The sequence below is a fragment of the Somniosus microcephalus genome, unplaced genomic scaffold, assembly GCF_052327205.1.
Source record: "Somniosus microcephalus isolate GS21.2 unplaced genomic scaffold, FLI_Smic_1.0 unresolved_chr7, whole genome shotgun sequence".
Taxonomy (NCBI): Eukaryota; Metazoa; Chordata; class Chondrichthyes; order Squaliformes; family Somniosidae; genus Somniosus; species Somniosus microcephalus.
The window spans coordinates 3,771,179-3,787,178 of record NW_028225185.1 but is presented as its reverse complement, the minus strand read 5'-3'; the positions used below and the strand labels follow the sequence as shown (position 1 = coordinate 3,787,178).

General features: G+C 46.9%; 1 protein-coding gene across 1 annotated transcript in view; it reads left to right on the top strand.

Annotated features, from left to right (window-relative positions):
* Window positions 1–324: 324 nt before the first annotated feature.
* Window positions 325–16,000, top strand: part of ash1l (ash1 (absent, small, or homeotic)-like (Drosophila)) — a 255,851-nt gene continuing 240,175 nt past the window's right edge. Inside the window, 1 exon segment of the mRNA XM_085978244.1 lies at window positions 325–794. Coding sequence (XP_085834370.1) covers window positions 351–794 — 444 coding nt within the window. The 5' untranslated portion in view covers window positions 325–350.

Here is a 16,000-nt window from a genome sequence, read left to right as displayed (position 1 = left end):
ACAACTTGGCCCATAGAGTCGGAGAAAGCGTCCCAGGCAAAAGATTCCCCTGGGTGAAGAATGGGAGCCGGGGCAGGAAAAGCTACACCTCGGTCTTGGCGCCCACTCGATGTTAATGATGGGGAAAATCCATGGGGAAGGTCATTCCCGGTTAATGCTGACTGTCTTTTTTTCTTTTCTCTTTCACAGTGACAGTGATGCTGCGTTTCAGCTGGGAGCAGTAACCAGGCAGCTTGTGTAGTGTCAGTGTCTGCTACAGAGAGCAGCGAGCTGAACACACAGGTGGCTGTTTTTAACAATCCTTACCAATACTGGTAAGGGGGGGGGGTGGGGGGGGGGAAAGTTGCATAATGGAACAAAGAAATGCACTGTTAGGATCTTTGAACCAGCCTTTGAGCATTGATGCAGAGGGGAACACTGGCAAGAATACTCCGACCAGTTGCAACAGCAAAGTTGTTGGCAGGAGAGAGGGAGAGTTAGATGGGGGTGCCTTGGAGGAAGAAGATGGTACGAACTGGAAGCCGGAGGAGGGCAAAGCGGCTGACTCGGGACAGGAACTTGACCCGCCAAACTCCGACCAGCAGCAGTTCTCTGTCAAGGAGACAAATTTTACGGAAGGCAGCCTGAAACTGAAAATTGGGATGCAGCCCAAGAGAACTAAGAAACCCCCCAAAAACCTGGAAAACTATGTTTGTCGGCCAGCTATTAAAACAACCATCAAGCACTCGCGAACTAAAATAGCAAAAAGTGGGAAGAGCGCCGAGGAGAGAGAGGAAGACAGTGAGCAAAAACGGGTAAGGTTTGCACTTTGCAGTGTATCACTAGTAATATACGATAAGGTGTTGTGGGGCGTGCCTTTGTAATAAGGTTTTTTGATTATTTTTAATATCATTTTTGCCTGAGTTTGTTTAGCTGCAGACATTCATTGGTTGAGAGAGTAGTTCCCTGTTTTTAACTTCCTATCTTAGGGCAGTCCGCTACCAACAGCAACAACTTGTATTTATACAGCGCCTTTAACATAGTAAAACGTCCCACGGCGCTTCACAGGAGCGATTATCAAACAAAATTTGACTCCGAGCCACATGAGATATTAGGACAGGTCAAAGAGGTAGGTTTTAAGGAGCATCTTAAAGGAGGAAAGAGAGGTAGCGAGGCGGAGAGGTTTAGGGAGGGAATTCCAGAGTTTAGGGCCCAGGCCGCTGAAGGCACGGCCACCGATGGTGAAGCGATTATAATCGGGGATGCTCAAGAGGGCAGAATTAGAGGAGCGCAGAGATCTCGGGGGTTGTGGGGCTGGAGGAGGTCACACATCGGGAGGGGGCGAGGCCATGGAGTGATTTGAAAACAAGGACGAGAAAGTTGAATTCGAGGCGCTGCTTAACCGGCAGCCAATGGAGGTCAGTGAGCCACAGGGGGTGATGGGCGAACGGGACTTGGTGCGAGTTAGGACACGGGCAGCCAAGTTTTGGATGGCAAGTTTTGCGTAGGGTGGAATGTGGGAGGCCGGCCAGGAGTGCGTCGGAATAGCCGGAGTCTGGAGCTAACAAAGGCATGGATGAAGGTTTCAGCAGCGGATGAGCTGAGGCAGGAGCAGAGACGGGCAAAGTTACAGAGGTGGAAATAGGCGGTCTTAGTTACGCCACGGATTCCCAACCAGGAACCAAAGTGTTTAAACTTGAACAGCTTTACTCCAAAGTCAGATGCCACCCACATTTGTGCAGGTGTTGTCCAGTCCCCTGCTATTCAGGATATGTTAATTCCTGAAGAAGATATAGAATATTTCCATCTGAGCTTTTCTATATAACGATTTTGTCATGCTACCGCCAGTCTATTTTGATGTTTATCTGTAATATCATTGCAACCTCTGTAAAACCAAGCCATCTGGTCCTTTTTTTAATTAACTTTGTAAAATGCGATCACTCCACAGTGTCATAATGGTCTCGCCCAATCCTATGTAGTGTTTCCTGGGATTAAACCATGATCAGACATTCAGATTTGAAGGCATTGTAAACGGAGAGGTAGCATTCCCTCTGCAGCAACATTGCTACCTGTCGTTTTTAGTTGAAATATGATTTTCTCAGTAATTTTTTTTAATTTAAATTTTGGAAGTTACATTAAAATAGAAAGCTATGTTTTTCACTTGTTAAAGACAACACAGCAGGTTCATAAGCACCTGACGGAGAGAAGGCAGGTTAATGGTTTGTACCAAGACCCAAGACATTAACTTATCTTTTCTCTTTCAGACCCTGACGGGCCTGCTATGTATTTCCTGCATTTTCTTATTTATTTCAGGCTTCCAGGATTCACAGTTTTGCTTCTTATCTCCTTTCCAGTAATAGTGTTAAACTGGTTGACACTGATTCGCAATCATTGGTTTGCTCAGAATGTGTTTCTGTCTGAAATGTGTAGAAGGCTCGCTGGATGGAGACAACCGCACACACACGATTTGGGGAAAAAATATGCTATTCGTTTTTAAAATTTTTTATAGGAAAGACTTGTTGACTTAATTGGAGTTATTCACCGAGACACTGGGATTCAGAGTTGGGCTCACTGGGACTCTGGGATTCAGAGTTGGGCTCACTGGGACACTGGGATTCAGAGTTGGGCTCACTGGGACACTGGGATTCAGAGTTGGGCTCACTGGGACTCTGGGATTCAGAGTTGGGCTCACTGGGATTCTGAGTTGGGGACACTGGGATTCCGAGTTGGGCTCACTGGGATTCCAAGATTGTTTAGCTGGGACACTGGGATTCAGAGATTGGCTCACTGGGACTCTGGGATTCAGAGATTGTTTAGCTGGGACACTGGGATTCAGAGAAACGCCTGTTGCAATTTGATGGACACTGTACCACACGAGTAAAAGCGAAAGGCCTGGCCCTTGGTCAGATTCAATGCCCTTGCGGGGTAGGGCTGGGTCAGTCTATATTTATATTATTGCTGAGTAAGGCACATTCAACAGTGATGCACAGGCTATGGATACTTTGAGGAGTAATGGTTTGGGGAGAAAGTCAGTTGTAATTTGCATATATATGTTAACCACTTAAGGACAGTTAGTTGTGCTCCAAAATAAAGATGTATCCAGATTACTGTTTCTTTAAACCTCCTGAATTGTGAAGTGTCTTGGTTCTGTACATCCTTGAGGGTGAATGTCGCTGCTGGAGATGGTTCCAGTATCAGCTCACGCACTCCCAGTACAGGTAGAACACAGCTAGGTGCAGAGTAAGGTTCCCATTACCCTGCTTCAGAATGTGCGTTAAAACTCTCAGGAATTTTTCCATTTCCCACAGCAGCGAAGCTGTCCTTGTGTTGTCTCGGAATGAAATTGTCAATTTTTTTTTTTCTCAATTATTGCGAGTAGTTTTGTATTGTAGACTCGGTGAACCAGGAATTGGGTTGAAATAGCTGTAGACTGATTTGATATCGAGCCGTTCGTCAGCAGAGGAAAGAGGCCGTCATCTCGTCTCGACTGGACTGAAACCAGGTCCCCGGTTTGAAGTGGCAGCATGCTAAACAATGACCCCAACCAGTTTGTCTTTTCTTTTAAGACTAGTCCATAGCTGCCCTTGATACTACTGAATAGCAGCAGATCTGTCGGTGTGAGTTGTACCTACTGCTTTCCATAACCCTCCAAAAAATGAAATGTGCTGAGGGTAGCAATGAGATGGAGCCTCCAGGGTTGATCCAGACCACAGTGCATTAACAACCTGGGAGAGGGGGAAATGCTGAAGAAATGAGCAAATGGGGAGTTCAGTCAGAACTTTTTCACACAAAGGACGATGGCGATATGGGATATGACGTAAGAAAACTGCGCGGCATTTGGTCTAAGCGTTAAACAAAGCTTTAATCAACTGTTTTACAACATGGAGGTCTAGTTGTGTCCTTCACTAGTTCCTGTTAAGAATGTCCTGCGCAAGCTGGGCCCGTGCCCGAGTATTTATACTCTCCCTGGACAGCGCCACCCGCAGGCCGCTCAGTATTATTTCATAAGTCTTTCTTTCACGAATGACTGATTCATGTCCGGATACTTTCCCAAAGAAGAACATTTGAAACCAAATGGGTTCAGGAGACCGATTGATATATTTCCAATAACAAATGAGTGAGTTCCCTGGGCTGAAAGACTTTTCCCTGTTCTTAAAAAATAATATTGCAGGGCTATGGGGGTAGGGCAGGGGAGTGGGACGAATTAGAGAGCTCTTTCAAAGAGCCGGCACAGGCGCGATGGGTTGAATGGCCTCCTGTGCTCAATGATTCTATGTGCTTGTAACAAGGGGGATAAAGGGGGAAACTTTGTGCTATCCGGCACCGACGGGACCGAGCTGTTGCCGTCCCATCAAAACTGCCGGACAAACCAGCGCTAATGTTGAAACATACGGAGATTTTGAGCTCCGTACCTGGCAACAAACCCTGTTGCTTAGCAACGGCTTCTAAACAGTTGGCCGTACCTTGCAAGCGTCTCTAGCTTAGCAACAGCTTCAGCGAGACCTTGCAGAGCCTGACTGGTGGAAAAAAAAAGCAACGAAAAGAAAAAAAACCCGAACGAAACGGCTCCTGATTTTTGCCGGTGGCTCGAGCATTCCGGACAGTTAACCTCCGGATAAACCAAAGTTTCCTGCAGTAAGGAAGAATTACTTGCATTGTACAGTGCTTTAGCACATCATTAAAACAGCTTAAAGTGCTTCACACAACATATGATATCTAGGCAGATATGGCAGCCATTCTGCACTCGCAACATCTTTCAAACAGCAATGGGAGCTCCGGTGTGGTTAACTTCTAGAGCCCATAATGTGGGATGAAATGGTTTGGCATTTTGAAAGGCATGGACGATTGAAGGAGAGTCAGCATGGATTTATAAATAACTGGTCGTGTTTAATTACATTGAATGTTTGAGAAAACTATCGTGTGTATAGAAAAAGGAAATGTGGTGGTTGTTGCATAAAATGATTGTCAGAATGCATTTGCTACTATGCTGCATGAGAGACTTGTTTCTAAAACAGAGGTACGTGGTGTTAAAGGGGATATAGCCGCCTGGGTAAAGAGATGGCTGGAGGGCAAAGATGATGTGGGTGGAGATTTGCATCAGGGATCTGTGGCGGGGCTGCTTGTTTACAGTTTATTGAAGTGATTTGGATATCGGCATGAACTGAATGTTGTTGAAGTTTGCGGGTGATGCCAAATTAGGGGGCATGGCGAGCGAGGAAGAACGCAGGAGATTGCAGGAGGACATGGACTGGTTGGTGGAGTGGGCAGACAGATGGCTGGTGCAGAGACCAGTGAAATAGTGCATTTTGGGAGGGGTGGGGGGGTGGAAAACCAGTGAAAGGAAGTGACATGAATCTTGTCATTCATAAAAGAGACTTAGGAAATAATACTGAGCGGCCTGCGGGCGGCGCTGTCCAGGGAGAGTATAAATACTCGGGCACGGGCCCGGCTTGCTCAGGACATTCTTAAACAGGAACTAGTGAAGGACACAACTAGACCTCCATGTTGTGAAACAGTTGATTAAAGCTTTGTTTCACGCTTAGACCGAGTGCCTAGTAGTTTTCTTACGTCAGGAAGTATATTTTAAATGGTATGGGAGTGGAGTAATTGTGAGATCAGAGGGTTGTGAATCTTTGGCATTCTCTACCTCACGGTGCACGGTGGCATAGTGGTTAGCACTGTTGCCTCACAGCGCCAGGGACCCGGGTTCGAATCCGGCCTCGGGTGACTGTCTGTGTGGAGTTTGCACATTCTCCCCGTGTTTGCGTGGGTTTTCTCCGGGTGCTCCGGTTTCCTCCCACAGTCCAAAGATGTGCGGGTTAGGTTGATTGGCTATGATAAATTGACCCTTAGTGTTAGGGGGATTAAATACATGGGGTTACGGGGATCGGGTGGGATATGTGTCAGTGCAGGCTCGATGGGCCGAAATGGCCTTTATCTGCACTGTGGGGGTTTCTGTGATTCTGTGAAAAGGCTGCGGATGCCGAATCGTTGAGTATATTCAAGGCTGAGATGGCTAGATTTTTTGGACTCCAGGGGAATCGAGAGATTATGGGGATCGGGCGGTAAAGTGGAGTTGATCAGCCATGGTCTTATTGCATGGCGGCACAGGCTCGAAGGCCGACTTCTGCTCCTAATTCTTATGTGCTAATACATAGTTCTTTAATGGAGGGAGTGCAGGCAGCAAAGGCTATAAGGCAGCAAATAGTTTTCTAGATTTTATACATTGAATGTAAAAGCACGGAAGTGATGTTGAATTTGTGCAAAATAATGGTTGGACTAAAGTTGGAGCATTGTGTGCTGTTCTGGACACCCGATTTGAGAGAGTAAATAATGAAAGATTGATTTTGTTGATTGTTCTCTTCAACAGACTCCAGATTACTGCTAGAAGTACAAATGGTCAAGTTGAAGAGATGTTTCCACACAGCATGTTACTAAACATGGAATGTTTACCACATGTACTAATTAAGATGGAGACTGCAACATCATTTAAACGGGAACGGGATGAGCATTTTAAGAGGAAGAATACAAAAAGGATAGGGTTATAGGGTTTAAAGTAGATGGCTTCACTTGAATAGCGATCAATAGCACAGGCGTGATGGGTCAAACGGCCTCCTTGTGTGCTGTACTTTCTCCGATTCTGTCAGATGGCTGATGCAGTTAACTTTTTTTGACGGTATTAGTTGAGAGGAGAATTTTGTGACTGATGAAAGTGGCTTTCTTCACGGTTCTGGGGAAGTGCTATTGGTGTGGCCATTGCGACCGAACCTCGACACAATGGCCAGACTGTGCTATTTCACAATCATGAAGTTCGCCAGCAAACCCCTTGAGATGCAGTCAGTGCGCTGCCAGTCACTGTTTATCCTGTCCGATGCCCCCTCTGTTGTAGAATTGGTGGGGATTGATTATCTCGCACTTCTCATCTCACTGAAAACCAGATCACTTCATTCTGAGCTCATTTATTTACTGTTATTTTAAAATATTTGTGATGTGTTGAGTAATTGGTAAACTGCATATAAATTGAAGTGAAATTTAGTTTTAACCATCTGACACAGAGCTCATCATTTCGTAATCCTTGAATTCCGCCAGGAGAATATATTTGAAGCAATGCCAAAGTGTTTGTCATGACGATCCACTACTTGGAGATACTAAATGCAGCATTGGAAAACAAATACTGCAAGAAATCTTCTCATTTAAAAAAAGTTGTTGACCCTTTAAGTTCCACTTGGCACACACCATTCTTTGGCCAAGGAGGATGCTTCCAGGCCACCACCAATGTCTGTTTTCAGCTGGTCGAGAAGCTGTGTCTATTGGGACTGCTAATTCCAAAAGGAGAACTGGGCTTTCTGCCTTCTCTCTGTGGTCTCCTCTGGATTGTCTGTGCTGTCCGCATGTATTATGTCTGCAGGAATAGGGAATTCTCGTGTGAAATACCATAAGAATTAGGAGCAGGAGTCGGCCATTCGGCCCCTCGAGCCTGCTCTGACATTCAATAAGATCAGGGCTGATCATCGACCTCGACTCCACTTTCCAGCCCGATCCCCATATCCCTCGATTCCCCGAGAGTCCAAAAATCTATCGATCTCAGCCTTGAATATACTCAACGACTGAGCCTCCACAGTTTTGGTTTTGGTATTTCATTTCTAAACCACAATCACCATGTTCATTATTGGCTGTAAAGTAGATTAATATATCTATCTATTTCTTTATAATATTGGGGAATATGATGAATGTTGATCGAGCGGTATCGTAAAATCCCTTGCAGCTACATCACCAGCAGCTGTTATCCACTACAGACTACTCCGGATAATTGAGTCATTTTTTTTGTACTGTACTGAATTGAATTATCCAATGATTTGAATGTAATCATTCCTACAAAGTGGGAATTTATTCCTAAAATAATTTGAGTTGCGGGTAGATGACCAATGTATGGGAGCTTGCGGCCACTCGAAGCACAAGGCAACTGGGCAAGTGTCGTTCTGTCTCTGGGATTTCAATCAAATGTAATGGTGGGCGCGTGGCATTTTAAAGCAGCTGTGCAGTAGGACTATTGTTAACGGTAGGATTTCAGTGAAGAATAATCCTGGATTTGTGGCATTTTTGTGCTCTGTCCACTTGAATTGTGAGAAGCGCTCGGCAATACAATTCTAGATCCTGTCACTCCAAACTTGTGTTGTCGGCAGGGCATTTTGAGCATGAGGGTGGAGTGCTGCTGGTTATGGTCTGTCGCTGGAAAGGGTTTTGGTGTTGCACAGCATCCAGTTTACTCCCCCCTACAGCGTATCGGCGCCCATATGCTGAATACGGCTCAGGACAAAACCGTGGTAGGTGCCAGTTGGAATTTCGCTGTAATTAGCCGATTGCTTAAACGTTGTGATCTCCGTCTAGTGCAGTAGTGTTCCTTTCAATCCCAACTGCCTGTAGTGAAGGAAGTGGTTTTCAGTGCATCTTTACAAGAAAATAAATTGCTTTTGAAATGTAATTATTCAAGGGCGTATGAAGGGTCGGCTGTTAGCACTGGTCTTTCTTGGACCAGTTTCCTGTGGGATTGCCCCCACTTGACAGATAGAATCTAGTTAATATGGTGTTTAGTGTGGATAGACAGATGACTCATTAGTGATATTGGTTTGCTGATTCCCTCGATGGTAGTGTGTGCTTAAATGACAGACACTGGAAATGATTGAGCTGCTTTTTGACTGGCTGTTACACAGGTACACCCAGAAAATTCCTTTGTAACTGGATCAATGTTGGAGGATGAGACACTAGAAAGAAAGACTTGCATTTCTCCAGCGCCTTCCAGGACCACCGGATGTCCCAAAGCCCTCCCTCAGTACCGCCCCTCCGACGGTGCGGCGCTCCCTCAGTACCGCCCCTCCGACTGTGCGGCGCTCCCTCAGTACCGCCCCTCCGACGGTGCGGCGCTCCCTCAGTACCGCCCCTCCGATGGTGCGGCGCTCCCTCAGTACCGCCCCTCCGACGGTGCGGCGCTCCCTCAGTACCGCCCCTCCGACGGTGCGGCGCTCCCTCAGTACCGCCCCTCCGACGGTGCGGCGCTCCCTCAGTACCGCCCCTCCGACGGTGCGGCGCTCCCTCAGTACCGCCCCTCCGACGATGCGGCGCTCCCTCAGTACCGCCCCTCCGACGGTGCGGCGCTCCCTCAGTACCGCCCCTCCGACGGTGCGGCGCTCCCTCAGTACCGCCCCTCCGACGGTGCGGCGCTCCCTCAGTACCGCCCCTCCGACGGTGCGGCGCTCCCTCAGTACCGCCCCTCCGACGGTGCGGCGCTCCCTCAGTACCGCCCCTCCGACGGTGCGGCGCTCCCTCAGTACTGCACTGGTAGCGTCAGCCTAGATTTTTGTGCTCAAGTCCCTGGAGTGGGACTTGTACCCACAACCTTGACTCAGGCGAGAGTGCTACCCACTGAGCCACAGCTGACCCAGGTTGACCTGTGTTTGCACAAGTAGTGGGCAGAAATGGTTGGGAGTGGTGCAAGATTACTTGGGCTGCTTCAGATCTGGATTCCTGTTTGAACAACCCTTTTATATAAAAAAAAAAAGGCATTTGGAATGGCCTGGTGAAGTTTCTAACAGTTGTTAGTGATTTTCCTCCCCTTCCTTTGAAGGTGCTGGGGTACAGTTCCACGGGCTCTGGCAGTCCTCTGGTACCTTACTCCAGTGGCCATTCTTCAACCTCAACAGACAGTTTTGACTGTGAAAAGCGGCAGTCAATCCAGACTCGTTCTCGCTGCACATCCAGACTTCCTAGTGTGGGTCCCCGGGAATAACTGGGGTCCTAGGACCGATCCTTGTGGTACCCCACTAGTCACTGCCTGCCACTCGGAAAAAGACCCATTTATTCCAACTCTTTGCTTCCTGTCTGCTAACCAGTTCTCTATCCAAGTCAATACCTTACCCCCAATCCCATGTGCTTCAACTTTACACACTAATCTCTTATGTGGGACCTTATTGGAAGTCTTCTGAAAATCCAAATACACCACACCCACTGGTTCTCCCTTATCTATTCTACCAGTTACATCCTCAAAAACTGTAATTAGGGCGTGAACAAATGACCTGGACAATTTCCTCGTGCCTGCTCCGGGTGATGGTCAGGGAGCTTCCGGTCTGGCCCGAGGTTGTGTCTCCTGGTTGTTTTGTGAATGGAAACTGGAATATGTGCTGCGCCCGAACCTTTGGGGGAATTCTCCTTTTCCTTCCACCCTTTGTGTGCTTTTGCTGTCGTGCCACTGGATCAAAGTGTGTTCCGTGTCTTTAGCGCAGAGTGCTGTCGCTACCGCCCCCCCCCCCCCCCTCTTCTAGCACTAGCGTCAGTGAGAGCTGGGCCACATGGAGTATGGCATCCTCCCCGCAACTCCTGGCACATAAATAGACATGAGCTCCGAGAGCTTTGGCTGGTAATGAACAACTTCATGGGCCAAGTGCACAGTAGTGCTCTGAAAGTATGGACCGACAATCTGACGGTGCTTTGCTATATCGACAGGTCGGACTCTGTTCCCAGTCCTGCTGGTATGGCAGTGTTGCATGGATGTGTCATCTGCTTTCTTGCAAGAGTGCTGACTGAATGTAGGTGGAGCATGTAAGAGTGAGAAAGGATTGCCTGTTAGTTACTTTAGGTGGGTGTCTTCCTTCTCCTTAGACAGTTCAGTCTTCACAAGCTCCCTCTTGGCCAGCCTCTCGTTCCTTTCCGACCTGGCGTGTCTTGGAGCTGTGGTGTAGTTGTAAGAGTTGTCGTTAACAGTTTGCTTTTTATAATATTTCAGTCTTCTTAAATAGTTCTTTTGTGATCATCTGGGGCATCAATTTTCTTAAGGTGATATTTTTTGTATTTTCCTCCATCAAAAATTGTTCAGTTAAATCTTTTTCTCGTGCCTGCAATACTTAGTTAAGGCAACACGGATTGTTTTTGCGAAGAGAAGCGTGTGGCCTAGATGGCCAGATTCTGTGGCAGTATCCAGGCTTGTTCATGTTGGGCTAGACATCGTCTTTGAGCGGGACCGGACCGGACCGGCTGGCCGTTCTGCGCAGTGCCGGATAGTCAATTCCACTGCAGTCAGCAGAACTGAATGTCAGGCCGAGCCGATACCACCCGCGACGAATTTCTAGGCCGATATGTTTTGCAGCCACTTGCCCATCGGGCTGTGTAAAACCAAAAGGCGGTCGCGAGTGAGCACGCGAAGAAGAATTTGAAAATCGGTTGGGGCTTGAGGTTATTTAACAACATAATGTGCGGGTTTCCTCCCCGCACCCCCTCCCCCATGTTAAAAACCCAACAGGCAAAGCTCCTCGGTGCAGTGATGTAACTGTTGCGGTCACAATTATGAACGAGACTTGTTTTATTTGAAGCATTGGATTGCAAGACCGCAGCAGGAGCATGCAGAGAATGTTGGGGAGCAAGTCTCTGCAATTATCTACTGAAGGAAACCCTGCCAATTACGAAATGAATGGTATCTCTTTTAAATAGCCAGAAATAGCCCCCATTACCCTATCGGTTGCTCGCAGCTGCTATCTTGCACTTGATGTGTGAGCAAGTGTCTGTACGGGAGGGAAGCTCTCTGCCACACAATGATTGCGGTTTCCTCCCACAGATCAGTGGTTTCCTTTTAATTGCCGTTTGTCATGGCACTTGGTTTAAAGACGCTCTGTTTGAAAGAGCGACTGGGAAGGAGGGGAGCGAAAGTGGCCCTGACTTCTAAAATGTGCCGAAAGCCTGTCGTACCGATGGAGGAGCCGGCAGTGAAGCCTCTTGCTCTTCACACTGGTGCTGCTGGAACTTGGAAAGCATTTCATATTTATTCATCTCAAGATGCCACCGTTGGAATTAACGACAGTTTCTAAATCTTTTGTGCAACATTGACCCCTAAAATCTGAAATTTGGTATTTCTGCTCCCACTAATAGTTAGCGGACTGAGATATATCTATAATATATCTTGGGCTCCTTTTTGGTTTGACGGTTATTCAGCAAGAGCACCTGTTTGGATAATCCATCAAAATACAACAAGCGGCGTAACGTAACGTGGTTGATTTTGGTGTACCCTGGTGTTTAAGATCAGTTGTCTGTTAATTACAAGCGGTAGCCAGTTCTTCGATGCCCATTCAGTGAGGACTCAAACCCAGGCTTGCCCGTTGGCTGATGACCAACAAGTAACTGCCCTCCGGGGGTGTTGATGAGTTGGGTTGAGGTAGCCACACAGTGACGTTTGTGGAGATGGAGATTCAGAACGAAGTCAACCCTCTGTCCAATTGATAATCCAATCTTTGAACCAGATATGTCTTCAGTATTCCAAGACCCTGCTGATTATTGACCAATCTGGCTCAATAATGGAATCTGGGGGGGGGGGGGTGTATACGTGTCACTCGGTGCTGGGGTTCATTCTTGTCTGCTCCACATAGCCCCGTAAGCCAGCGCCCCAACCAGACAAGAAGCAGGAAGCTTACCAGTGCTTTGTACCAGTAAGTTGTTTGGTTTTAGTTGGTTAAATGCCAACAGTGCCCTTGCACACCCTGGGAGAGCAGATTCCCTATTTCAGCTCTGCCAACCTGTGCCTAAACTTTCTGGATTGTAAGGAAGTGGGATGGGGGGGTGGGGGGAAAAGTGTGCACTCTGTATCGGGCACAGAAATTCTGCATGTGTAGACTTCTCAATAGCTTGGTCGGGGACTGTTGAACATTGTGATGGCTTTTCTATGCAGCTGAGACACCTGGTGGGTCAGAATTCTTTCATGCTTCAGCGATGGGAAACATTTTGTGACGGGGGCAATATATGCAGTGGGGGTGGAGCACCTTGTGAGGACTAATCTTGGGGTGTTTAACAGATCAAAACAATCTTGTGTTGTTGACCATATATGCATGAAAGTATTGTCCTCAAATTGTGCCGTTGTTTTCTGAGATTCTCACTGTGGCACATTTCAGCCCATTGTTATCACGCAGTGCGGTTGGCCACACACTGAAATGCTCTTGAATTGAGTCTGGCTTCCCATACTAGAGCAATAGTGTTTCTGCTGTGGAAAAACTGTGGGATCACAGCATTTTGTTAGTTTTTAATTTGTAATTTTAAAATAATTAAGTATATTTTAAGGTGCTTTAATATTATGGGTATGTAGTTCCCCTTCTGTTAGTTCCATTTTAAAAATTTGTTTATGGGATGTGGGCATCGCTGGCAAGGCCGGCATTTATTGCCCATCCCTCGTTGCCCCTTGAGAAGGTGGTGGTGAGCCGCCGCCTTGAACCGCTGCAGTCCGTGTGGTGAAGGTGCTCCCACAGTGCTGTTAGGGAGGGAGTTCCAGGATTTTGACCCAGCGACGATGAAGGAACGGCCGATATATTTCCAAGTCAGGATGGTGTGTGTGACTTGGAGGGGAACTTGGAGGTGGTGGTGTTCCCCCTAGAAGGACAAGGGCAGCAGGCGCATGGGAAGAGGTGGCGGGTTTGGGAGGTGCTTTCATCGTATAAATACCCTGATTGGGAACGTGGAAATATCGGTCCGGAATGAGCTGTTGGGTTTAGGAATCCAGTTTCAGTAAAGCAAGTGCAAGGAATCAGTTCCTGTGTTTATTTATTCTCCATTAATCAGTATTTGGTAGCAGTGAATGCTTGGCATTTCTGTGTATTTTCTTGTGATCTATAAGTAGCTCTAAGTGACGTACCTTTTTGGTTCATTGTGTACTCTGTCATGTGCTGTTTATTCCACTTTAACTTCTGCTGTGTAATGCACTCTTAGATAAACTTGTTATCCTTCCTGCACAAGGATCAAAATAACTATCCTTCGAGCAACAGCATTCGGGGGAAAGCAAGCATTGGTTTATTGAGATGGTTAAGATCCCACTCTGTGCAATAGTGTAGAGACTTAACAAAGATGGTTATGGACCCTCCAGTGGTTCAGCTGATCCATAGCGAGGTGCAGGGCCCTGGGTTCAATCACCGATCTGTAGTGAGTTAGCTGATTCACCTGGGCAACAGCAAGGTTGCTATAGCTGGTCTCTGTGACCCTGGTACAGGGAGAGGAAAATCGGCTAGGATTCTTGCTATTCAACAATCCTTGCTTGGAGTGCACTTGTAGATGTTCACTGTGGGAGTACCCTCGCCACACAGACTGCAGCAGTTCAAGAAGGTGGCTCACCACCACCTTCTCGAGGGGCAACTAGGGATGGGCAATAAATGCCAGCCTCGCCAGCGTCGCCCACATCCCAGGAATGATTTTTTTTTTTTAAAAGACAGAAAGGGGCTCAGCTATCGTATCTTTTGGGGTCTGTTCACTCACCTGTCGAGCAAATACTCTTGCACATGAATGTCCACACGGGCAAGGTGCCAGATAGCTGCACCTGTGGAATGGTACCCCAAGCGAGAGTTCGCACCTTTCGAGAGAGGAAGGTCGAAAACGAGCAGAAAAGGACTGGTGTGGGAAGGTGCCGCAAAAAGAATAATCGCAAAAATGGCCTCTATTGTGACTTGGGCAACACATGAAATTTGGGTGCTGTAAGATTGTGGCTTCCTTACACAAGGCACGTCCGTGGAATCTGGGCAAATTACACTTTAAATTAAACTCATTCCTAATAAAATACACTCAGATTTCTGACTATTATGTGAACCTTAACAAAACCTACAACTGAAATGTTACTGAAATTATATTGCTTCTGCCTTTATATGAACTGTTACTGTTTCTATCACCAGAGGCCCATAGAGAGGTATGGAAATAGTAAGCTTCCATTTAAGGCATTTCGGTTCATTCCACTGGTCCTATAGCCTTTTGGTATTTTACGAGCTGGACCATGGCCCTTTGAAATTTCCCCCCCCTCTGCAATGAAATATTCAGAGGTCAGTAAAGCATGTCTGAGGTACCTGAGCCTGATCAGTGCGTCCTGCAATCCTCAAGGTAATAAGTGAGGAAACAGGCGAGACTCTGGCTAATTTTTTTTTAAGCACGCCTCTAAATACAGATGGCAGTAATTTCTGCAGGGGGGTTCTTCCGATCTCCCATCGTAACTCTGTCGGAAGATTGACAGGAACCTGGGGACTTTGTTTGTCCCTTTTTTTCCCGCAAAATTTGAGAGGGGAGATTGGGGAGGCCCTGTGGAAATGCAACCCCGGGTCTGCATCTGTCAACTATTCTCTACCGCAGAAGGCAGTAGAGGCCAATTTGTTAAATATATTGAAGGAGTTGGATATATTTCTTACGGCTAAAGGGATATGGGGAGAAGGCAGGGACAGGGTACTGAATTTGGATGATCAGCCATGACCTCATTAAATGGCGGAGCGGGCTCAAGGGGCCGAATGGCCGACTCCTCCTATCTTCTATGTTTCTATGTAACTAGAGGCAGGATAAAGTGGTCCTGGTGTCGACGGGAAGAGTCGGGCATGAATGGAGGAGTTGTGGACCATAAAGGGTTGTTGACATGGTTTAGAAGAATTGAAATGCTTAGTTATGTAGCACCTTATCTTGGCAGAATGTCTCGAGGCACTTCATACAGCACGTTACTCTTTTTAGGAGTGCAGTGTGTTCTGTCGGCAATGGGCCATGTTTAATAAACGAACTGGAGTTCTTTAAAGAGCAAACTGAATGTGGTGGATATGGATTATCTAGTGGACATTATTGATGGTTTTCAGAGGTCACTTGATAAAGTTCTGCCTCCGAAGACTTCTTGTCAAGATGACCTATGGGGCCCGGCAGCAGATGTACCCCTCAGCAGCATCCTTTTCAGGCTTGGTTAGAGTTTTTCCACATCAAAGGTTGACCTGGATGCTTGTAAGTCAGTCTTTGGAGACTCTGCTTTCAATGGGCTGGAAAACCAGCCTCTCAACCCTTTTTGTTGACATTTTTTTCTAAAAATAATCTCCAACATGGATGTTGAGAATAGGGACACAGAAGAATTAACGGTAGAGATTGCTTTGCACTTGAAAGAAAAGATTTAATGAGCCGAATGCAACGCCAACAACCTACATTTCTATGGCAGCTTTACCATAGCAAGTTCGTTCCAGGGCATTTCAAGAGAAGGGCAGATTGGACCCTG